The sequence below is a fragment of the Pongo abelii genome, chromosome 10 (genome assembly GCF_028885655.2).
Source record: "Pongo abelii isolate AG06213 chromosome 10, NHGRI_mPonAbe1-v2.0_pri, whole genome shotgun sequence".
Classification (NCBI taxonomy): domain Eukaryota; kingdom Metazoa; phylum Chordata; class Mammalia; order Primates; family Hominidae; genus Pongo; species Pongo abelii.
The window spans coordinates 60,440,007-60,465,229 of NC_071995.2; the positions used below are offsets into that span (position 1 = coordinate 60,440,007).

Below are 25,223 nucleotides of genomic sequence, written 5' to 3' on the forward strand. Positions count from 1 at the left end.
CGTCCTACAGCAAAAAAAATTTACTTATGTGACCATATGTCTGTGTTAGTCGTTGCATATTATAGACATCTAATTGATAACATAATACTGGGTTTGTATTGAGGTCAAATTATATGGATCATCACCTTAAAATTATTCCAACTTGAGATAAAATGTTGTGGAAAAATTGTACTTCTGCCATGTTTTATTTTAAATATGAAATTTTTTAATTAGGAATTGGAAAGAGTTGGAAAATTAACTTATTTATAGTTTTTATTTTGCCATAAAGGAAAATTGCATCATTTATGAAATTAAAGAAGAGCTGGAAGTGAGAACACACTTACCAGAGTTCACATACTAAAGTTTGTTCTCTCAGGCTCAAGTAATCTGTACCGTCTCTTCTAAAAATGGTTGACCATATGGAAGGTTTAAAGGCTGCTCTTTCATGATAAATAATTGACAATGGAAGCAGTAAATACCTCTATTAAGTTAATTTCTTGCTTGCACTCTATCTCAGTTTTTACCTACTCAGGCTAATTTGCAGGTGCCTGGGATGAGTAGACAATCCATAATTTCTACCAATCAAGTAAAAGAAGGAAAGAAAACTGAGCTTCTCTCCCAGTTACCAGGTAGTTTGCTGTGGTTAAAATTAATGCAGATTTTACAGCAGCAGATATTAGCATTTTTATTTATTATAAGTAATTATTTTGAAATTTGGGAAATGAATAGTTGAGTACATCATTTGAGTGTTTATTTGACCACTTATTAGTGCAAGAAACCATCATTTAAATGTTCTCTATGTGTTATAGCAAATCAATTTGTTTCTCTCTTCATATTAATGTGTTTTAAGAAAAATTCATTATGATTACTTTTACTTGAAAATATATTTTATTTTTTGCAGTGTTTGAGCAACACACCTCCACTTACTGAGTATTTCCTCAATGATAAGTATCAAGAAGAACTGAATTTTGACAATCCCTTAGGAATGAGAGGTGAAATAGCTAAATCTTATGCCGAACTGATCAAGCAAATGTGGTCTGGAAAGTTTAGCTACGTTACCCCAAGAGCCTTTAAGGTTAGTGTGGTAAATGCACTTTAGCAAGGGTACCTGCAAGGGTACAAAAGTTGGTTCTTGGGGATAGGGGGAGTGAAAAATAGTAGCTATTACAATGGTTTGTGGCCCTCCAAAGGAACAGTACATAAATAGATATACAGTACCTCTGTGGTATAAAGTTTAGGTGGGAGAGATATGGAACAGTTTATCTGTTTTTTTGTTTTTTTGTTTTACGTCTAAATCTGGAATGGAGAGAATAATGAAAAAAAGTTGAAAAACACTGGTGTGGTACAAGGATGACTATAGAGACAGCAATGAGCATTTGTATAGTTGTTTTGGAATATAGTACATCTCTGGAAAACCTATGAGAATATTCTATACAAATGTAAAAGACTAACTTTGGGCATGTTACTGAACTCTGAGAACCCATTTTACTTTGAGAGTCGTTATGAATTTGAAAAATTATCAAAATGAAAATAGTCTGCAAACCAAGCACTAAAAATTAAATGTACCTTCAATATAGTTCTTAAACTTTTAAGGTTATTCACATGTGTGAATTGTTACTTATCAAATAATTTATTGTTCAAATAAGAATTGAGCTGAAATTTAGCTTTATGGCTGAAATTTAGCTTTATATTGTTAAAAAAATGCGTACTTAATTATATAGGTGAAACTTTGAGAAATTTTAAACTTGTAAAGAGAATAAGCAGTTTTAAGTCATTATTTATACAAGTAATTTAAATGGCATTGATAGAGGACATCTACTAGACAACATTTTTTATTAGCTATATACTAGTTCTTAGAAAATAAAAAACAACCAGCAAATCAAAATACCTCTGTATTGTCTTCCTTAACATTCTAAACTTTGGACAAACTAGTCCAGACAAACCGTCTCTCAGCTCTTACTAGCATTCTAATTGGTTTTATTTTGGTAGATTTTCTCTCTTAAAATTATGTGTAAATAGATTCTTTATATGTGACTTTTTTTCTGTCACATGATGATTCATACTATTACATTTATTTTCAGTCTCATCCAAAAAAAATACTTAGTGATGCAAAGATTAGGAAAATTGAATATGAACATTAATGTTTCTGTTATCTCTGTGATACTCATCCTCCTTTTGCACATAGAAACTAAGTGAGAGCCTAGAGTAGTTATCTTAAAAATGCTTTCAGATACGTAATTATCTTTATGTGTAATATAGCAAGGATGAGAACCTGCCTCTTACTGTCTACCTACCAGACATTTATAGGAGGAGGCAATAGGAATACCTAAAGCTAAGAATTAAGGACATCTGGAAAATCCTTTGACAAATAGTGAAGCAACAATTAATGACAATGAAATCTATGACCAAACAAAGATCAATACATTTTTATATATTAAAGATTACATGTGTTGATCTATTTTGTCCCAGATAAGCTTTGTTGAGTGCTTACTAGGAATGCAAAACAAAATATAATTCATATATATTCCTGTTGTTCATGTATACAATTTTTATTATTCACAGGAGTTATGTTCCATGAAGCTGCCACAAACACTGAAATAACAACTACTGAACCATTACTCCTAGGGAAACTATAGGGTTTGATTCCTCCAAGCCTTTGTTCACAACATTTTTGTCAACCAGACAATGTATAATTTTGTTTTGCATGTGTTTCTGTTTAAAAACACCTTGTTTAATATATATTGTTGAGTCCTTAACATTGAACTCACAGCAAACAATGCTATAACTCATGTCTTAATGAAGCATATCTAACACATACTTTTTCTCCATAAAGCACATCACAGCTTTCTTGCATTTAGGAACACTAGCTGGCATGTTAATACTTCATTTAGTGACCATTTTAAACACTGAAATTAACAACAAAACAAACAAAAATGTGAAAAAACATAACACTAAATAAACTACAAAGGACACTTGTTTATAGATTCAGAGCTGAAACAACAAGCCAAAGCATCACCTTGTGCAACCCCAGCTGGTAACATGCATATCAGGTGACTCAAATTTTCTGCCACTCTGAAAATATCTACAAATGACCGTGAATTGATTTGGGGGTTACAAATACATTTTAGAAAGCAGGCAAATTCACAAATGTGGAATGCATGAATAATGAGAATCTATTGTGCATATTTTAAAAAATCAACCCTGTTCCTAGAACTGATTTTATGGTTTTGCATTTCTTACAGACACAGGTAGGACGTTTTGCACCTCAGTTCTCTGGATATCAGCAGCAAGACTGTCAAGAACTGTTAGCTTTCCTATTAGATGGATTACATGAGGATTTGAATAGAATTAGGAAAAAACCATATATACAATTAAAAGATGCAGATGGAAGGCCAGATAAGGTAAATTTCATGATCTTATTGTCACCATTGTTATAATTTTGTGATACCTCTTTCTAATTTGTGTCTATCATCCTTGTAGGTGGTTGCCGAAGAAGCCTGGGAAAACCATTTAAAACGAAATGATTCTATCATAGTAGATATATTTCATGGCCTTTTCAAATCAACTTTAGTTTGTCCTGAGTGTGCTAAGATTTCAGTAACATTTGATCCTTTTTGTTACTTGACACTTCCATTGCCCATGAAAAAAGAACGCACCTTGGAAGTTTACTTAGTTAGAATGGATCCGCTTACCAAACCTATGCAGGTAAATCATGGTTTTTTTTGTTTTGTTTTTTGGTTTTTTGGTTTTTTTTTTTTTGCATTTGTTGTTTTTATAAAAAATTAGTGTTGAGTCCTTATTATAAAAATTAAGTATTGAGTTATCAAGCCCAATGAATAATGTTTATTTATATAAGAGATTTTATAAGCTGAATACTTTGGAAATCAGTATAACTTTTTACAGTCTTGAAAGAGCAACGTGTGTCTTATAAAACTCAAAAGGCTTTTTATAGAGGTTAATTTTTATAATATTGGGGTGAATATTAGCTTATGAAGATTAACATAATATTTTTAATTTTTTTAAACTTCACCTTTCTTTAGTGTTAATTGTAATTTTTTTTACTAGTGGCTATTGGAAGTAAAGCTAATACTTTTAATTCATAGTGTGATAGTACTGTATTTAAATACCTGTAATTTTTAGGCATTTTAGGAACTTAAAAGAAAGTGGAAGTTTAGTTAGACTAAAAATATTTCATTCAGTGATGTTCTCTAATTTCTAATACTTTGAAGTATCACATATTGCCTATTCTGTGCAAAAGTCCTGTGATAAGTCTTACTGTCAAATTGTCTGCCTGATTCCATTACCTAGTGTTATAATTGGATTATTTATATTTTGTGGGTAAAGCACTGTCTTTTCTCCCTTATTTATTAATCAGTTAATCCTCTTCTGACACTTGACCCATCCCAGTGAAAGTAACTTCTTCTTTTTCTACCTCTCTTTCCCTAAATTCTAACACTTAACTAATTTTATTATAACTTTTGGCTTACTTTTATCTTTTCTCCCTAGACTACAGGTCTTTGAAGACAGAGACCTTGTAAACCTTTGTATTTCCAACTTTTGTGGCTGGTAGATATTAATGCACAAGAAGTATTCAAAAATTTTATTCATCAAGATACTTAACTATGCACCTGCTAAGTATAAAGCTCTTTCGCTAAACAAAACAGATATGATTCCTGCTTTAGAAGATTGTTTTCTGTAAATTTTTAGCCAAATAACTCTGTTAGTGCGTAATTGTCACGATGTCCATATGAAAGCTATACTTTGAACAAAATTATGAGCTTACCATTCAGGGAAGTATTTGGGTTTACTGTCAGCAAAGACAGGGTATATGTAGTGTTCATAAAAACACAGTCCTTTTATTCAAATTAATTAAAGTCTAATAGATAGTAGGTATGTACTCAGTTATGCAAATTTAAGCGATTTGTTTTTCTGCTGCTTTATGTTTTCTTTATGAACTCATTGAACACAATGCCCTCATATCAGTATTTCATTGGGGAGTGCTAGGTACTATCCCTTATCTGTGAGCAGAGCCAATAAAGACCTGCTTTTACTTTTGGCCTGGGGAATATGTGTTCACATTTTTAAAGTTATATCCTTTAGATATTCACTTATTCACTCGTTTATAAGTACAAGATTGTCAACATTCTTTTCAATGGTGAGAAACTATAACAGTGCCAAACCACATCCTTACCTCTCTAGTTTGTAACTTTGCAGATATACACCAATGAGTGTAATGGAGCAAGAGAGCTTAGAATAATGAGTATAAATTTACTGCAACAAAAAATAAATGTAGATGTTTTATTTCTCTACAGCACATTTGTTAGAGATAATATTCTCCCATGCCAATAATATAAGGTAATCTATATCAATAGTGGCAAATTGCACATTAGTCCATAAGGTATATGATAAGTGCTCTTCCATAAATTGGGCTCTAAATTATTTTTCCAGCAATGTGAATTTCATTGACTTATCACTTTTTTCATTTGGTGACCAATAATATAAATTTGCGGAGGTTAGAGCCATGGTTAGCACAGAGAAATTCATTTGTTTTTGTGTTTTGTGTTTGTTTTTCTTTTTTCCATTTAGAGGCAGTAACAACTCAAATACAAAATGATCACCTCATTTCATTAACACTATGCTTTGACCAGCTCGTAAGAAAAGTGAAATTAGCTGAGTTTGCCTGTTTGTTGAGTTTTCCCATCATTGAAGTTGATTTAGGTCATGGAAGCTTATTAGGAAAAATATTGAATATGTACTATATCTTAGGCTCTCATGCTGTGCAAGGTGCTAGAAATATAATGGTGTTTCTGTCCTTGTTCTTCAAGAAGCTTGTCATACAGTGTGAAAATTGCTCTGACAGGGTGCTGCAAGAGAACACAAAGTAACCTACCCAAACTGGTTATGAGGCCTGTGATGAGTTCTGAAGGACAATTAGGTTATAAGCAGGTGAAAACTAGAAATAAAAGCATTATAGGCCAAGATGATGGCATGTACAAAGAACTTACGGGAGAAGAGGACATGGCCCACTTCTGTAATCTACAGTAGTTAATATGGCAAGCAGGAGCTAGATCACAAAGAACTTTGATGCCAGTATAGGAAGTTTGAACTTCATCCTAAAAACTAGGGAAGCCATTACAGACTATTAAGTATAGATATTATATGGCCACAATTATGTTTCAGAAAGATGATTCTGGCTAGCACAGAGATCAGTTAGAAAAGGCTTAGTACTAAGACCAGGTAAGAAGCTTTTAGTGATCAGACGACAGACAAATGACAAATGCTTCAACTCTGTCAGGGTGGCAGTTTGAAGAACCAGTTGAATGTAGGAAATGAAAATGTGTAAGTATATTCAAAGATGGTGCCAAGTTTACTTGACAGGAAAAGAGGAGACAGCAGTGCTGTTTTAGTGGAATATATAGGAAGAACAAGTTGAAGAAGGAATCCATTTTAGTATTGAACATGGTGGCTTAACATGACCCAAACCTGTGTTTAGCATTGGACATGCTGACTTACAGATGCATGAGGAATACTTAGGTAGAGATATCCAGAAAGCATTGAATTTGTGTATCTAGACCAAAGGAGAGAGATTGCTTTAGATATAAATTGGACAATCAGCTCTATGAAAATGATAGTGTTTTAGAAGGATGAGATTACTGAAGGCTAAGGTGACCCCGTGATTTATCATCTAAACAAGAACTCTTGAAAATAGAAGGGACTATCATTAATAATTATACCAGGATAGCAGGCTAATCCAGGACTGGCCAAAGCAAATCAGGAGATACTGTTGCCTCTTCCAAGGAGAGCATATAAAATTGAGAAGAAGGCTAAAGACAACACTCTAAAGAACACTATAGGAGAACTTCAAAAGGAGAATATGATCACAGCAATAGAAAAGAATTAAAAAGTAGTCGTGTTATAAGGAAAGGGAATTTTTTAAGGAGAAAGTGGTCAGCAGTCATTACAAAGAGGCCAATAAAATAAAGACTGATAAGTTGTACAACAGTATTGGCAACCTTGGAAACAAGTTAAATAAAGAGGTGAAGACAAGCCAGCAAGAGGGCTGAGAAGTAAATGGGAGATAAGGAAGTTATGATAATATAGATATAATTAATAAAGTTATTTATAAAATAGAGGAGAAGGGGAGATAATTAGAGGGAAAGCAATGAGGTACCCTTGTTTTTTGAGAGACTTTATATTCCAATGCTTATGCAAGAGTCAAGATTAAATGGAAGAAAGAATAATTGCTTGGTTTAGGTCCCAGAGAAAGCAGAAAAGTATGGGATTTAGAGCATAGATGCTAAGGTTAGCCTTGAATAAGAAGAGAGACACCTTTCTTTCCATGTGTTGCAAGAGACAGAAAAGTACCTATATGGATTCAAAGAAGTTAGTAGGAGAACAGGAAGTTGGAGATTTTCCCACCCAGTAGCTTCTGTTTTTGAGATGAAATAGGTATTCTGCTGATATTAAGGGAGCAGTAGTGAAATAGGAAGCCTAAAGAATGGTGAAGATTTTTTTTTTTTTTTCTAATGAGACAGGGTCTTGCTCTGTCACCCAAGTTGGAGTGCATTAGGGTGTGATCTCAGCTCACTGCAACCTCTGCCTCCTGGGCTCAAGGGATTCTCCCACCTCAGACTCCCAAGTAGCTGGGATTACAGGTGTGCGCCTCCGAGCCCAGCTAATTTTTTGTATTTTTGTAGCAATGGGGTTTTGCCATGTTGTCCAGGCTGGCCTCGAACTTTTGGGCTTAAGCGATTCACCTGCCTTGGCCTCCCAAAGTGTTGGGATTACAGGCGTGAGCCACTGGGCCCAGCCCGATGAAGATTTTAAATAGTCATTGAGATAAATGAGAGAATAACCAGATGTGTGATATGCAGAATTATTTCTGGGTACTGTCAAAGGATCAGTTGATATTGGGCACTGTGAATTTGTAGCACACCAGCCTCTAAAATTGGGAAATTTTCTTCAGCACATATGAACAGCTCTGAGAAAGTTTAGCAAGAGTGGAATGAATAGAATTGGGTAACAAAGACATTAAAGGTTTGTGATAAAGCATGTAGGGCCTGGATGGAAGGGCTAGAAGACAGTAAGTAGGGAGCTGGTAAACTGGGAGAATACAAGAGTTAAAAGGAATAGAAATCTCTGTGCAAGCCAAGAAGAGATAAGAATGAATTTCCAGGAGAAGTAAGAAGTAGTGGTTAGACAGTAACCTGAGTTTAAGATAGTAAAAGTGGGGCCGGGTGCAGTGGCTCACTCCTGTAATCCCAGCATTTTGGGAGCCTGAGGCAGAAGGTCACTTGAATTCAGGATTTTGAGACCATTCTGGGCAACATAATGAGACCTTGTCTCTAAAAAATAGAAACTAGCCAGTCATGGTGGCACACGCGTGTAGTCCTAGCTACGCAAGAGGCTGAATTGGGAAGATGGCTTGAGCCCGGGAGGTTGAGGCTGCGGTGAGCCAAGATCATGCCACTGCACTCCAGCCTGGGCAACAGAGTGAGAGCCTGTCTCTAAAAAACAAACAAAAAAAGACAGCAAAAGTGGGAGCAGTTTCAAGTGATGACAGGATCTAATAAGTTGACTGAGATTGAATTAATGCAAGTGTCTTTGAACTGAGGAGCCAAGGAATGATAAGACTAGGACAAATTATCCATGTGGGCATTGTCACACAGGACCCAGGATGGTGGCAAGATTGGAGACAAACACTAAGCCAAATGCCAAAAGAATGTGAGATAGCAACCATGAGGTCACTCTCATTTACTGAATTTTTTTTCCAAAATAATAAATTTATTACAATTTTTTTGTTTTTTAGTACAAAGTGGTTGTCCCCAAAATTGGAAACATATTAGATCTTTGTACAGCATTGTCTGCTTTGTCAGGAATACCTGCAGATAAGGTAAGATGTTTCTGGGGTTGAAGTATATAAGTTGGTATTTAGTTTCTCAGTGTTGTAAAACCAGCTTAATAGAAATTCTTTTCCTTTTAGATGATAGTTACTGATATATACAATCATAGATTTCACAGAATATTCGCTATGGATGAAAACCTTAGTAGTATTATGGAACGGGATGATATTTATGTGTAAGTATAAAACTCATTGTACAAAATATTACTTGAAAAAAAAAAGAAGTAACATAAAATTTTGAGAGTTTATGGTCAGTTTTGTCCTTGTAGGTTTGAAATTAACATCAATAGGACAGAAGATACAGAGCACGTGATTATTCCTGTTTGCCTAAGAGAAAAATTCAGACACTCGAGTTATACCCACCATACTGGTTCTTCACTTTTTGGTCAGCCTTTTCTTATGGCTGTACCACGAAACAATACTGAAGACAAACTTTATAATCTCCTGCTCTTGAGAATGTGGTAAGTGCCAGACAATTCTACATTGACAAAATAAATATGGGAATAAAATATAAAATAGCTAATAAAAATAAACAAGGTACTATCGGAATATAATTATTCAAGTCTGTATTATCTCAGTTTTGTTCATAGTCAGATTATAGTCCTAATCCACTTTCTTGTTCACGTAAAACATATTATGGAGGTAATTTCAAACCCAGGAAGCATGAAGTCTGTAGCAGTTTTAGACCAAAAGTTTACAGTTAAAAGGACATAGGAATTTATGTTATAATAATTATGTGTTACATGTTTGTTCTGTGAAGTCATAACAAATGTCAAATGCTTCATTTCTTTATATACATTACCAGTTCATGATTAATAGTATTGTAAGGCAGCGTATTTTTTGCCTTCCTAAATCCCTTGATTTGAATTATAAAGTTATCAAGAATGTCATTTGATCCCTTTTACCTTGAAAGCTGATATATTTAGTATTCTTTCTTGCATATCTAATTATTATAGTTTCATAACCCATATATAAAGATCACATTATACAAATATAAGTGTTTTTAACAACAATATATACCATCTAAATGAGGATAAGTTGAGAAATTATTTGCAACAAACATTTAACCTAAAAAGGAACATATTAATTATTTTTATAAAGAGGAGCAAAACAAATTACTAGTCAGTTATACTTATGATACTATAAGTTTGAATTTATCTTTGAATCTACTAAGTGACCACTGTTACTGCATTAAAAAGTTTGTTTTACTGATAGAAGGAAAACTTTTTAAAAGTTTTTATCTTTGTAGTACTGAATTTGTTTGATTCTTGATTTTACTTAAGCCGATATGTCAAAATATCTACTGAAACTGAAGAAACTGAAGGATCCCTACACTGCTGTAAGGACCAAAATATTAATGGGAATGGCCCAAATGGCATACATGAAGAAGGCTCACCAAGTAAGACTTTTCTCTTAAATTGTACAAATGTTTCACTTAAATAATTGCTTCAGAGAAAAAGTTAAGAAAATGGGAATTAAAGAACTAAAAAATACCTGGAAACCTAGGATTAATAATATTAATAATTTAAAAATATAACATTGGGTTTATTTAAAGCTGTCTAATATCTAAAATTAGGTGAAATGGAAACAGATGAGCCAGATGATGAATCCAGCCAGGATCAAGAACTTCCCTCAGAGAATGAAAACAGTCAGTCTGAAGATTCAGTTGGAGGAGATAATGATTCTGAAAATGGATTATGTACTGAGGACACTTGCAAAGGTCAACTCACGGGACACAAAAAACGATTGTTTACATTCCAGTTCAACAACTTAGGCAATACTGATATCAACTACATCAAAGATGATACCAGGCATATAAGATTTGATGATAGGCAGCTTAGGCTAGATGGTAAGTATTTGTGAAAAATGGCTTGAACATTAAACAAGCAGAGCATGTTATTTTTTTTTAGGTGAAAACCATGAAATTCAGCCCTGTCAAGAAATATACCATTTACTTTTCTATCTCAAATTTTACATGAAAGGACTTAATATCTAAGTAGACTAAAATGTGTGTTTGTGTTTCATAAATGGAGATTGAACTCATGCTTAAATTTTCTTTTTTTAAACTCTTAAATTATTTCAATGGCTTGGAAACTGCTGTTTGCCCTAATCACCAGTACAAGTAGAAAAGATTGCTGTTTATTTATTCTGGTGTATATCCTAACATTAAAATATACTTTAATACTAAGACATATTAAATTTTAAAGAAAAAATATGTTTTCCACCTTAGAAAGATCTTTTCTTGCTTTGGATTGGGATCCTGATTTGAAAAAAAGATATTTTGATGAAAATGCTGCTGAGGTAAGTCATCACTCACTCACTTATTTACCTTTCCTTGATTTACTTTATGCGATTACCGGAGATAATCATACTGTTGTGTTACATTCTTTGCTCCCACCAAATATGTTTATTTTGCCAGTAAAAAATTGGTCATGAACTAGAAAAAATAGTCTTTGCAAAAATACGTTTTTTTTTAAAGGTTCAGAGTTTATTTTGAACATGTTTTGGTCATCCATATAGGAGTGTACTGGAGTTATTTAGAAGTATGATATAAATCTCAACTGAAATAAGCTTTATGATTCTTTTGAGAAAGTTTAGGAGTTTTCATTATTATTCATAGTAAGATGGTATCACTAAAATGAGTTTTGTTTCATTTGTTCTCTTAACTCAAGAAATACTTCTCTTTAGGACTTTGAAAAACATGAAAGTGTGGAGTATAAACCTCCTAAAAAACCCTTTGTGAAATTAAAAGATTGCATTGAACTTTTTACAACAAAAGAAAAGCTAGGTGCTGAAGATCCCTGGTAAGAGACAAAATTAAATAGTTGTTTTTGTTTTCTTTAAGGATTTATTCTGAGATATGTGCCACATCAAGTTGAAAAAGTAATTACTAAATTCTCTTTGATGTTTTAAATAGTAAAGGATTCTTTATATAAGTTGTAGCCTATTAAGAGGGATGGGAATGTCTTAAAAAAACACAATTACAGCGTTGCCTTAATTTTATTACTGTGTTTTTCATAATAGCCATTATACTATTAATTCATTTTAGTTACTTTTTTTCCAAGAAATTTTAACTATGTAATCATTTTGAGAGAAGCTTTTTAGGAAAAGTGTAGTGATATATTTTGTGGTGTTATTCCATTAGAGCCCAGATTTGAGATTTTCTAATACCTGTCTTCCAGCACAGATTTGTGACCTATGTCTTATTTGCATACTAAAAGAGAAATAATCCAGCCCTCATTATGTCTTTAAATATTTATTTGCATATTAATTTGTAATGGTTTAACCTATTTGGAAAATGTGTTGAAAATAAAAATAATAAGAGTTGCTTTCAACCTGGTACATATTAGGCATACTATAATTGCCCACTGAATAAATGTAGAACTTTCCAAACCTTTTTTGTCTATTATTTTCATTAATGGGGGTTGTTTGTACCTCTGTCAAGCTTTAAATACTTCTGTTTATTCTTAGGTATTGTCCGAATTGTAAAGAACATCAGCAAGCCACAAAGAAATTGGATTTATGGTCCCTGCCTCCAGTACTTGTAGTACATCTCAAGCGATTTTCTTACAGTCGATACATGAGAGACAAGTTGGATACCTTAGTTGATTTTCCTATCAAGTAAGCTTTAATTGTACTTTATAAGCATTGGGCAACTCTTCTTTCAAACTTATTTGATGCTTTTTGTTATTATCCTTTAGTAAACATCAGGTGCCATTGGACCCAATTTCAGCTTTCAAGTTTGTTTTTGAGTAGTTCTAACAATTTATAAGGATCGGTGTTTCAAAATTTTTATTTTTTCTTATAGATTTTCCAAAGACCAAAGAGAAAATATACTTTAAAAAAATAAAAACAATAAAAATCCTTCTGTGTTATATTACCTATGGGTTAATTGGTCTCATTTATAAATCTAAGATACTTTATGGTACTTAGTGATTTTGTTTATCCTAGGAATTACTTCATCATTACTTATCACTTACTCCTAAATATGTTGGGTTTTTTTGGTGTTTTGTTTGTTTGTTTGTTTTTTGAGACAGAGTCTCACTCTGTTGCCCAGGCTGGAGTGCAATGGCGCAATCTCAGCTCACTGCAACCTCCACCTCCTGGATTCAAGCGATTCTCCTGCCTCAGCCTCCCAAGTAGCTGGGATTATAGCCACCCGCCATCATGCCCAGCTAGTTTTTGTATTTTTAGTACAGACGAGGTTTCACCATATTGACCAGGCTGGTCTCAAATTCCTGACCTCAAGTGATCCACCCGCCTTGGCCTCCCAAAGTGCTGGGATTACAGGCATGAGCCACTGTGCCCAGCCCTAAATATGCTGTTTTCAAAAAGACTAAAATAAAACAGAATAGTGGAATTGCTTAGAAGGATAACAGAGTAGTGAAATAAATCATCCCTATTGCATTATGTTCAGTTTTCCTGTTGCCATTGTATGACATCATATTTGTAAAAAGATATATCTATGGCCATACCACCTTGAACGTACCCTGATCTTGTCTGTAAAAGGATACAAAGAAGTCTGTATACATCTTCATACTTTATCTCTCTTTTTTTCTTTCCCTGCTTTTAACAGTTGAGAATTCAGAATGACAAAAAGGGAACATTGTATTCCCCGTCACTTAGTCATTCAGCAGAAGGACTTCATCACACAATATTTTGTACAAGTACTTGGTACTATCCCATTTTGCAAAAAGAACTTTCAGTGGTATTATTTCATATTCTGTGATATTTGTGCACCAAAATGTACTTGATACAGTTAGTAAGTAGACAATTGCTAAAAGCAGGTGTATCTACAAAGGTAACTAGAAGGAAATAGATTACATAAAACAAAATATTCACTGGATTACTCGTTCTAATTGGTGGTTATAAATTGAAAATTGAAAATTATTTGTAATTATTGAGTGAAAAAAAGGTCATTTTCTCTTTAACAAAATAGTGAGCTATAAGTTTTCAAGAATATTAGCATTTGGCAATGTAAGTATAAGAAAAAGAATCAGGGCTGGGCACAGTGGCTCACGCCTGTAATCCCAGCACTTTGGGAGGCCGAGGTGGGTGGATCACAAGGTCAGGAGATCGAGACCATCCTAGCCAACATGGTGAAACCCCATCTCTACCAAAATTCAAAAAAATTAGCCAGGTGTAGTTGTGCACTCCTGTAGTCCCAGCTACTCGGGAGGCTGAGGCAGGGGAATCGCTTGAACCCAGGAGGCAGAGATTTCAGTGAGCTTAGATCGTGCCACTGCACTCTAGGCTGCCTGGCGACAGAGCGAGACTCCCTCTCAAAAAAAAAAAAGGAATCAGAAGTAATGACAAACTAGAATCTATCAGAGATGTATTTAAAATTTAGAATCATTATTGCTTTTTAATGAAGCAAATACAAGAAGAACAACCAGAAATAATAATAAGCTGTTTACAAGATAGTCATCTTCCAGGTTCTTGAATGATAGATTTTGATTAGTCAGTTACATTCAAAGGATGTTGCCCATTTCGGGTATATAGGTCATCAAAGACAGCAAATGTAGAATAAAAATTAAGGTTTGATATATTAATATTTTTTAAAACTTCTAAGAAAGTTTTCACTGTTCCTGTATTTTTCTTCATATAAATCACTTCCTCTTTTTTTTTTTAATCTCCGACCCTGCCCATAAATTACTTTCTAAAATTGACTGTAAAATAAAGATCTACTGGACCCAGATGGTCAATAGCGATGACTGTTTTTCCTGGTATACTGAGAGTTAAATGTGTTAGCATAAAAATGTTTATCTGAATGACAACATTCTACATTTTTATTTTATTTTTTTTTTTAATTTTTGTGGATACATAGTAGGTGTATATATTTGTAGGGTACATGAGATGTTCTGATGGAGTGTGAAATAGTCACATTATGGAGAATGGGGTATCCATCCTCTCAAGCGTTTATCGTTTGTGTTATAATCCAGTCACACTCTTAGTTATTTTAAAATGTATAATTAAGTTATTATTGACTATAGTCACCCTGTTGTGTGATCAAATAGTATGTTTTATTCATTTTTTTTAACCCATTAACGGTCCCACCTGACCTCTCCCCTACCTTCCCACCACACTTGTCATCCTCTAGTAATCATCCTTCTACTCTGTCCATGAGCTCAATTGTTTTTATTTTTAGATCCCACAAATGAGAACATGGGATGTTTGTCTTTCTGTGCCTGGCTTATTTGATTTAACATAATCTCCAGTTCCATCCGTGTTGTTGGAAATGGCAGGATCTCATTCTTTTTTATAGCTGAATAGTACTTCATTGTGTATATGTACCAGATTTTCTTTAGCCATTTATCTGTTGATAGACACTTAGTTCCATCAACATTGCAACATATAGTTTCATCAAATCAACAAGATTTGGTTGTTTCCAAATCTTAGCTGTTGTGAACATTGCTGCAACAAACATGGGGAGTGCAGATATCTCTTCAGTGTACTCAATGAAGCATTTTAAAATTTTCAGCCCATAAACAAATGTTTGCCAAAACATTAATATCTCAGAGGTACATGTATGATTTGTTTTGTAAGTTATTTGACTCATGATAATTTCTTTAGTGAGATATATATATATGCCAAACAACAATGGCAGAAGGGAATAGAATTCATTGCATTTAGGGACAACATAAAAATTAACTTGGTTTCTTTTTTAAACAGTGACTTGGATATGTCGGAATTCTTAATTAATCCAAATGCAGGTCCTTGCCGCTATAATCTGATTGCTGTTTCCAACCACTATGGAGGGATGGGAGGAGGACACTGTAAGTTGACAGTTTGCCTTTTTACCCAAATCATGGTGTTAGAAGAACTCCAGACTTTTTCTTTAAGATATTTATTACTTCTTAAGGATAAAATATCAGATGTGTCTTGGATATAGTAGTTCAGTATTGATTAATGAATGAGTCAGCTTTTGAACCTTTTTTTTTCACCTAGGGTATAGAGAATTGAGTTCATCATACTCCTCAGTTCAAGGCCTAGTAGGGAATGTTGTCCCATTTAGAGTGCATTTCCCTCCACATTCTCCTTCCCCTTTGCTTTCTAACATGTTTGATGCATATACTCTTGTAAATCATTAATATTTATTCATTTATATAATTGGTACTGTGCTATAGATCTCACTAGGTCTCGACACTTATTAAGACTTATCTGTGTTACTTTGTGTCCATTTAGTCAGTTGTTTCTCACTGCTCATGATTTACATCTACCATATTTTATGTCTCCACTTACCTCATGGTGGACATCTAAATTCCCTTTCACTTTCTACCACTGTAATACTGATAAACCATTGTTTATGGTATCGTATGTAAGAATTTATTTGAGCTGCATACCCAAAAGTGAGATTGCTGAGTTTAAGTAAGTGTTGCCAGATTGCCCCCCACCCCCCAGGATGGCTCTAACACTCGACACTCTACAAGCAGTTGATTTTTCTGTTGAACAGTATTTACATTCCTTGGATATATCCTACTTATTATGATATATTTTTTGACACACAGTTGGATTCAGTCAAATTTATTTAGGGTTGTTACAATTTCATTCATAAGTGAAATGGTTTTGTAAGTTTTTTATATTTTCATTATCTTAGTTTGGAATAAAGATTAGAGTCATAAAACAAGCTGAGATGCTTTATCCTTTTTCTGGTTTTTGGAACATCTAGTACAATATAGGAATTAACTGTTCATCAAAGTCTAGTAGAACTAACCTGTAAAGCCATCTAGGCTTTACAGCCATAATTGTTTTTATTTATGTCATGCATATTGGTCTATTCAGTTTTCTTTTCCCTTTTGTGTATATTTTGATGTTCTCTCTGTTTCTAAAAATGTATCCATTTCATTTAGGTTTTTCAATTTATTTAAGAATTGTTGTTTATAATGCTTATATTACACTATTTTTGTCCTTTTTTCATTCTTTTTCTCTTCTTTTTTTAAATCAATCTTCCTGGCCAGGCACAGTGGCTCATGCCTGTGATCCCAACACTTTGGGAAGTGGAGGCGGGTGAATCATGAGGCCAGGAGATCAAGACCATCCTGGCCAACATGGTGAAACCCTGTCTCTACTAAAAATACAAAAATTAGTCGGGTGTGGTGGCATGTGCCTGTAATCCCAGCTACTCGGGAGGCTGAGGTAGGAGAATCGCTTGAACCAGGGAGCCAGAGGTTGCAGAGAGCCGAGGTCACACCACTGCACTCCAGCCTGGCAACAGAGCAAGACTCTGTCTCAAAAAAAAAAAAGTATCAGTCTTCCCAGATTTCTATCTTGTTAGTCTTTTCAAAGAATTACTTTTCATCTTATTAAATTTTTATTTTTGTTATTGTATGTATTTATAGTTTTTATTATTATTATATTTTATTTTATCTACACATTTTTTTTGAGACTGGCTCTCTCTCTGTCACCAGGCTGGAGTGCAGTCACATGATCTTGGCTCACTGCAACCTCCACCTCCTGGGTTCAAGCGATCCTACCACCTTTGCCTCCCGAATAGCTGGACTACAGGCACATGCCACCACACCCAGCTAATTTTTTTGTATTTTTAGTAGCAGTGGGGTTTCACCATGGTGCCCAGGCTGGTCTTGAACTCCTGGGCTCAAGTGATCCTCCTACCTCAGCCTCCTGAGTAGCTGGGACTACAGGTGCACGCCACGACACCTAGCTTGTAGGTATTTATTCTATCTAATTGATTTCTTCCCTTCCCTTCATTGTATGGTTCCTCTTGTTACTTTGGGTTTCTATGTTACTCTTCTTACAACTTCTTGAATTGAATGCTTAGCTTTTTGCTTTTCATTGTTTCTCCTATATTGAAGGCTGTAATTAAAAGGCTATAAATTTCTGCTAAGTACTGCTTTAGCTGTACTTCAGATTTTCATTATCTTTCAGTTGTATGTATGTTTTAATTTCCTTTATTATTTCCTAATTAGCACAATGTCATTTAATCATATGCTTAGTTTTCAAATGTAGAGAGTTTTGTCGCTTCATTCTTACCTTGATTACATAGCAGTTGAGAGCATTGTCTATATTAATCTTTAGGAGTCTGAAAGTTCTAACATGTCTTAATACATGGTCAGTTCCTTAAATGTGTGTATGCTTGGAAAAAAATATACATTCCCCATTTAGATATAGAGTTCTTTATATCTCTGATAATTTAAGCTTATCAACTGTATTCAAACCATTACTATCCCTGGTTATTTTTTATGTTCATTTTATTCCTGAGAGGAATTTATCAGGACTCCTACTAAAGTGTTGATTGACCTGCTTCTCCCAACAGTTTTATTAGTTGTTATGAATATTTTGCATAATTATACTTATGTTCATAATGGGTAGCTCTTCTTTCTCTGTTCCTTTTAACACCAGGATTTGACATTCTTTGCCCCTTTTTTCTTAGGTATTACAAGTCTAGCTTTCTTTTTGATATCATTTGATTTACAAACCCTGTGCCTTTTTGTTGAATGTGTCTCTTATAGATCACACAGATCTAAGTGCAGCGTCTACTCTGCACTGGTCTTGGGTTGAGATCGACAAACTCACAGCACACAAAAGGATTGACCCAGCACCATGTTTACTTAGATTTAAGAAAGGATACAGGTCAAGAAACAATACAGCATGCACTCCAACAGCTTAGCAGAGGTCCTGTGTAGCTGGAAGGAGAGAAAATAGGGAAAAGTGTGCTCAAAGGAAGCTGTTCATTCCGTGGCTATTTCCTTCCACTCCTCACCAAGGCTGATTTTTAACCAGAGTTCATGGGGTACAGTCATATTAGTTGTCAAATATTTTGTTAGCCCAACAGGACTTTTAAACAGCAATAAGACTCTGATTCAGGTAGCCTGAGTATTGCTGATTTCTGTGACAAAAACTGAAGCATGAAATTTAAAAACTTTCTTCTAGATTGTTTTCTCATTTCTGCCTCCATCTATTCTGTCGCATTCTTCAGCCATCTTGCATGCACACAGAAATATTCTTGAGTTCATATATTGAGAACAGGGTTCTCAATTTTTTTCTTGTTAGTTCCTTTGACTCTAACTTCCGTCTGCTTCTACGGTTTCTCTCCGTGGTTGATTTTTGAGGAGAGGGAACCAACAACAGATAGAATATGAAACATTTCTTCCACATGGTAGTTACTCAGTAAAATTGTTAACCAAACAACTTAGAGTTTAAACCATTATTTTATTGTGATTAGTTGGTTGGTTGGCTGGTTGGTTGATTGGCTTGTCTTTTGAATTATCTTCTGACCGGCAATGGAGGTTCACCAAAGATAATGCTTACCTTACTTTCAAAGTATTGTCATTCCCTCTGAACATCATCCAAACAGGTAACTCAATAGAAAGAGAATATTGCCCTTTGATTTCAGCCATATTAAGGATAATACCTCAATTTCTTATTTATATACGAATGGGAAGAATAATAATATTTACTTTAGGATGGGAAGAATTATTTAGAAGCCGTACCCTACAAAGTGTCACTTTTTAGAAGCAATGACCACATATAATTATTTTGGAAACATTGTGCAACTTTATTTCTTCAGTTATTGAGTAGTTTATACAAGGCATGGGATGGGGAAAGGGGCATTTTTTTAACTTAAAGCAGATCTTTAAAAATTATGTGGATTAATTAATCACTTTTTGCCTTTTTCTTGCTGTGTACAGTCATCCCTTTGTATCAGTGGATACCACTGATGTTCAAGTTCCTTATGTAAAATATTGTAGTATTTGCATATAACCTACCCACATCCTCTCATATACTTGTATGTGTAGATTATGTATAATACCTAATACAATGCCTGCACGTCACTTCATTCACATGAATTGAACATAGTACTCAGCACGTGGCAAATTTAAGTTTTACTCTTCAGGACTTTGTGGAATTTTTTTTATTTCCTCAAATATGTTTGATCTGTGGTTGGTTGGGTTCAGGGATGCAGAACCCATGTATGCACAGGACCGACTACACTTTTGTTAAAGACTGACAGAGATTCTGGTGTTTAAAAAAAAAAAAAAAAAAAAAAAAAAAAAAACCACTATAGCATAATGAGTAGAGGTATCAGAAAAGAAATTGTCATGGAAAATTGAATAATTGAATAATAAGTTGAAATTTCAAACTACGAAGTCAGAAACAGACCTAGGTTTAAATCCTAACTGCTAGCTAACAGTATACTACCTTGAGGAAATTATCCTTCTTTTGATGCCTTAATTTCCCATCTCTCAGGTGGGGAGAATAATAATAATGATAATACCTTCTTTATGAGACAATACATGTAAAGTGCATAACACTATGCCTGGTACACAGTAGCACTACACGAATGTTAATTACCATTTATTATCATTAGTGTTATTCTGTGAATTTAAAAATAATCTGTTTTTTCCTGAGATGATAAAAGAATGTTTCAACTTACATGAAAATTATTTTTGGCATCTAATTGTGGAAATTATAAATCATTTGAATCAATTGAATGTGTAATAAATAAGCCTCATAGATGATTACAGGCAGTTTTAATAGATATTCCTCATATAGATGATTATAGAGTTTTGAGGAGTCCCCAGAAAACCAAGATCATTTTTGTCACAGTGATTATATTTTTTTCATTAGATACTGCTTTTGCAAAAAATAAAGATGATGGAAAATGGTACTATTTTGATGACAGTAGTGTCTCCACTGCATCTGAAGACCAAATTGTGGTAAGTTTGTCTTATATTTCCTGAGAACTATGGGATTCACTGTCTTAAGGAGTGAATATAAATTAATAAAAGGGGCTCATGGAACACTGTAGTCTATATTCTAGCAGCTTGAGTAGCTAAAAGAGACTAACTCTTATTTAAAGAAATGTCAAATTGTCCCTTAAATGGAAATTTGTCTTCTAAATTTGCCCACTAACAAAAGCATAAATTGCAAGGTGAAAAAATTTTTGGTAGTTTTCAACATGGAGTTTCTAATAAAAATAATTAAGTTTTGCTTTGGAAAGTAGATTCAGCTCTTAACTTTCTAGACATTGACTACTTAAAGCCAGAATGTTTAAACAAGAGGAAAAAATCCTTGAAGTACTTTACCGTACCTGTGATCTTTAAAGTCATATCCTGCCTTACGAAAATTAACTATTTAAACTCAAAATGACATAATCAGATAAAACAAATTACAGATTTATAAAAGATTAATACATACTTACTACTTTGATATTTTCTGAATAGTAAAAAAATGAGGAAGTTCCATCTGTTCACACATGAATCAGTTTATCATCCACCACTGACTCTCTCAGTATCATCCACTGCTGACTCTCTCAGTATATATATATACGTATACACACACACGTACACACAGATGCATACATATATATATATATATACTGTTATTTCTCTCCCTATATCTATGACAAAAAGAGACTTGAATAGTATAAATATTTTTTAAATTGTTTGTTTTAATTAACCACATTTTTTGTTTATACTTAAACTCCTAATTTTTTTTCTGCAAAAGAAAATCAATTCTGTTCTCCTCAAATTGCCCACCTCCTCCATCAGTCTTTTTAACAACACTGCCCTAATCTTGGCTTCAAATAAACAGTTATCTTGTTTATATATAGTATACGAATTTGAGGTTGCCATGCATTTTAACAATGATGATTCTTCATTTAGTCAACAAATTGAATATGATAGAGAGAGAGAGAGAGATACACAAAAGACTCCATTCTAAACAGAGTTAAAAAGACAGCTGTCACTCAGTCCAGAGTTTAAAAGATAGCTATCTCTGATTTATAAACCAAAGAAGACAGATAAGTAAATTAACAATTACAGCATGATAAGTACTATTAAATACCTTACTATGGCCACTTAGAAAGGGAACTTCTGTCTCAACTCAGATTTGGGGTTTGAGGGGACAGTACCAGTACAGGGAAGTTCATGTGGTAAAGATGATTGTCTGACCTGAGTCTGCTAGTAAAAATAAGAGTAAATTAAACAAAAGGTGTTCTAAGCAAAGAAAACGGTATCTACAGAAACAAGGAGGCATGACAAAGCGTGACATTTTAAGGGAACAGCACATAATTGGATGTGACTCAAAGGAAAAGCTCTTAAAGGGACATGGGGAAGAAATTAGCTTGGAGATAAATTTAGCGCTTAGATCAAGAAAAGTGGCATTCTAGTTGTTTAGACATTTTCTTACAGACTATGAGAAGCCATTAGATTGTTAAACAAGAGAATAACATTGTTCAGTTTGTGTCTTAACATTTCTCTGAGAACATCATAGAAGATAAATTGGAGACACTGAGTAAAGAAACAGAAAAGCCATACAGGAGGCTGTCACATAATTTAAGCAATTAAAATAGTAGAACAATACAAACAAGGGGAGAATGGATTTATGAGATATTTACTGGACAGAATTAATATAACTTGATAAAAGATATAATAAGGATAATAGATGTAGAGATCCAGAGAAGGAGAAGTTTAAGATGACTTTTACTTCACCATTCACCAAGATTGGGAATATAGGAAGAATAGTTGCTGTTGAAGTTTGAGATGCCTGTATGATAGCTGTGTGGAAATTTCCATTAGGTTGTTGGACTCATAAGACGGGAGTTCAGGGGTGAGAACTGATTTAGGTTGTACATTTGGGTTGTCAGCCTCAGGCAGCAGTTGAAGCCATAGGTTTAAATGAGTCACCTAGTGAGAGGATTCAGGTTGAGACAATGGTGGGCTGAGGACAGAACATAGTATGTTTAAAGGTCAGGATTTAATGAGTCCACAGAAGAGTCTGGGAAGAAACCAAAGAGATAGTAGGAGATCTGAGTAGTGTTGTCACAGAAGCAAAAAATTGTTTGTTGATCAGAAAAGAAATAGTAAAGCATTAAATGCTACTGAGAGATTGACCAAAAGAACTGAAAAGGTCACCCATTTCAGTTGTTTATTAGGTTATTGACCCGACTGAAAGCCATTTTACTAGAATGGTTTGGGAAAAAGCTGGATTACTTTGAGTTGAGAAGTGTGCATGAGAGTGAATGATGAGTATTGACTACTCTGTTTATCACCCTGACTATGAGGAAGAGGAAGAGAGAGGTATATGGCAGCTAGAAGGGGAAGTAGAATGGAGAGGGACTTATGATAGGAAAAACCTTAGGTATTTTTTAATGCCAAAGAGACAAGTCCAGTGGATAAGAACTCATTAAAGATACACAGTGATGATTGATGGAACAGTATCCTTAAGATGGTAGGAAAAGTTGGACTCTACAGCAAACATGGGATGAAGTGACTAGTATTAGAAGGCAGGAATTTACCTTTTCCTTAAGAGATGATAGGAAAGAAAGCATAGAATTCTATTTTTACGTTAGAGTAACTAGGTTAATCTGTGATACAGTTGCATTTATTTCTTTGTCCAAATAATTTAGAAGCACATAAAAATTTGTAATTCTAATGACTATTCTTTATTAGAAATCATCTTATATTTAATGAATTTTAGTAGCTTCCATTTGACCATGCATGGTTTTTCTATTTGATTTATGCCCTCTCACCAAAATTGGTGACCAGCTAAAAATTCATAATGTATTTAATGTGATCTTTGAGAATCATAACTGTTTTAACATCCTTTGTTTTGACAGTCCAAAGCAGCATATGTACTCTTCTACCAGAGACAAGACACTTTCAGTGGAACTGGCTTTTTTCCTCTTGACCGAGAAACTAAAGGTGCTTCAGCTGCCACTGGCATCCCATTAGAAAGTGATGAAGATAGCAATGATAATGACAATGATATAGAAAATGAAAACTGTATGCACACTAACTAATGAAAGTCCTAGAAGCCATAAAAGAGACACTTTCCTGCTGGTGGTATCTATGGAAATGATGAAGTTACCCACCACATTAAAACAAAAGTCTGAGATGGGGAGTTTCAGATAACCGAATGTAAATCCTTTATCAGATTTTAACTTGTGCAGTACTTGAAGTGAAACACAATGAAATCTTTAACAGAAATTGTCTCTTAATACATTTACAGTCTTGTATTTACAAGCTAAATATATATAGGAAATCACAAATAAATCCCTTTTAAGTTTGCTGCTGTTTTGATTAATTATGTTTCCTTTAATTTTTTGGATGTGAGTTGATGACAAATGTTAAATTTGTGGATGTTGGTCATTTATTTTGCTCTAATAATACTGCAAGAAAACTATGGCTGAACTTAGTTTTTGGATAATCTAGTTCATGTGCATTAGGCTGCCGTATATACTACTATGATATTTAGCTGCAGTATCAATGTGGCATAAATACTGCGGCAGCATTCTTCGAAAACCACATTTTCAAATTTATCCCGGTAATCAATGTGGGCCTATTAAAAAACCAAATCGTGATACAAGAAACAACCTTGGAAAAGTTATTTCCCTTTGTAGTACCTTTAAAAATCCAGAGTATTATATTCATTTTACTGCCACTGTGGAAACAGGTTCTAGATTTCATACTCCATCTAAAGTCATTTTTCAGTTACATGTAAGTATTATTTACTGCTATTGGGATCTATTCTTCAGACATTCAAAAACATTTTTTGCTTTAAAATGCATATCTTTAATTGGGTGTTGGTCCAAAATTAAAATTTTTGCTGTCTGTTTTTCTCTACCCCATTTTGTGGTAATTTGGCAACTTTAGCTCTCCCAATCATTGTAATATAAGGACGGACGTAATAGTATTCTGTATCCATAGTAATAATTGCATCAAGCTTAGATGAGAAATTTTTTTCATATACTGGCCTTTAAATCATTAATGGACAATTGGCTATAAAGGTAGGTCTGTTAACTTTCTTTGTGTGTTCCTGATGGAATTCACCATAGCCTTACAGCTTTTCTCAGAAGGTAACTTGTTATAAGAGAAATGGCATTTGCATGTTCCAGAGTCAGAACCTGTACAGTATATAAAGCATAAACACCTTGAATTTGATTTTAGTTCACCACATTCAAGGATCCAGGATGCCAAAAATATGTGTGAACATTTGAAACATTTTTATTTGCTGCTTTTTCCCTTTGATCTAGTTGAAAGAATGTATTGTAAATTGGCATACAATACTGCCTTTAATAGAAAACCTAAATGCTGGGGCACATTTCACATATCGACTACCTGAGAAATTGCTTTGTGTCCCACTGTTATTAAAGCAAAAAGTATAATGTTCTTCACTTGAACTAATCAAATACAATAGATTATAAATTGTGTATTGTAAATAAAAGTTCACTCTGTGAGTGCACATTTTGGTAAATTATTTATTTATGTTAGCATTTAAAAGTTTAAAAAAAAATGCATTTGACCAGGATAAATGAGGTATGTTGATCATGGCTTTGCTTTATATCTTGATATTAAAGCTGGTTTATCATCCTGGTATT

The 25,223-nt window shown here is 33.9% G+C and overlaps 1 protein-coding gene across 6 annotated transcripts in view; it reads left to right on the plus strand.

Moving 5' to 3' along the window:
- Window positions 1-23,913, plus strand: part of USP15 (ubiquitin specific peptidase 15) — a 144,391-nt gene extending 120,478 nt beyond the window's left edge. For all 6 annotated transcript variants that reach the window (XM_002823463.4, XM_002823464.4, XM_054527328.2 and 3 more), the window contains 14 exons: window positions 881-1,054; window positions 3,222-3,380; window positions 3,460-3,684; window positions 8,789-8,872; window positions 8,963-9,057; window positions 9,151-9,342; window positions 10,165-10,280; window positions 10,458-10,730; window positions 11,112-11,182; window positions 11,570-11,685; window positions 12,353-12,502; window positions 15,554-15,657; window positions 20,471-20,559; window positions 23,463-23,913. In XM_002823463.4, the coding sequence (XP_002823509.1) occupies window positions 881-1,054; window positions 3,222-3,380; window positions 3,460-3,684; window positions 8,789-8,872; window positions 8,963-9,057; window positions 9,151-9,342; window positions 10,165-10,280; window positions 10,458-10,730; window positions 11,112-11,182; window positions 11,570-11,685; window positions 12,353-12,502; window positions 15,554-15,657; window positions 20,471-20,559; window positions 23,463-23,645 (2,031 nt within the window). In that variant the 3' untranslated portion in view covers window positions 23,646-23,913. The remainder of the gene's footprint in view (window positions 1-880; window positions 1,055-3,221; window positions 3,381-3,459; window positions 3,685-8,788; window positions 8,873-8,962; window positions 9,058-9,150; window positions 9,343-10,164; window positions 10,281-10,457; window positions 10,731-11,111; window positions 11,183-11,569; window positions 11,686-12,352; window positions 12,503-15,553; window positions 15,658-20,470; window positions 20,560-23,462) is intronic.
- The last annotated feature ends 1,310 nt before the right edge of the window (window positions 23,914-25,223 follow it).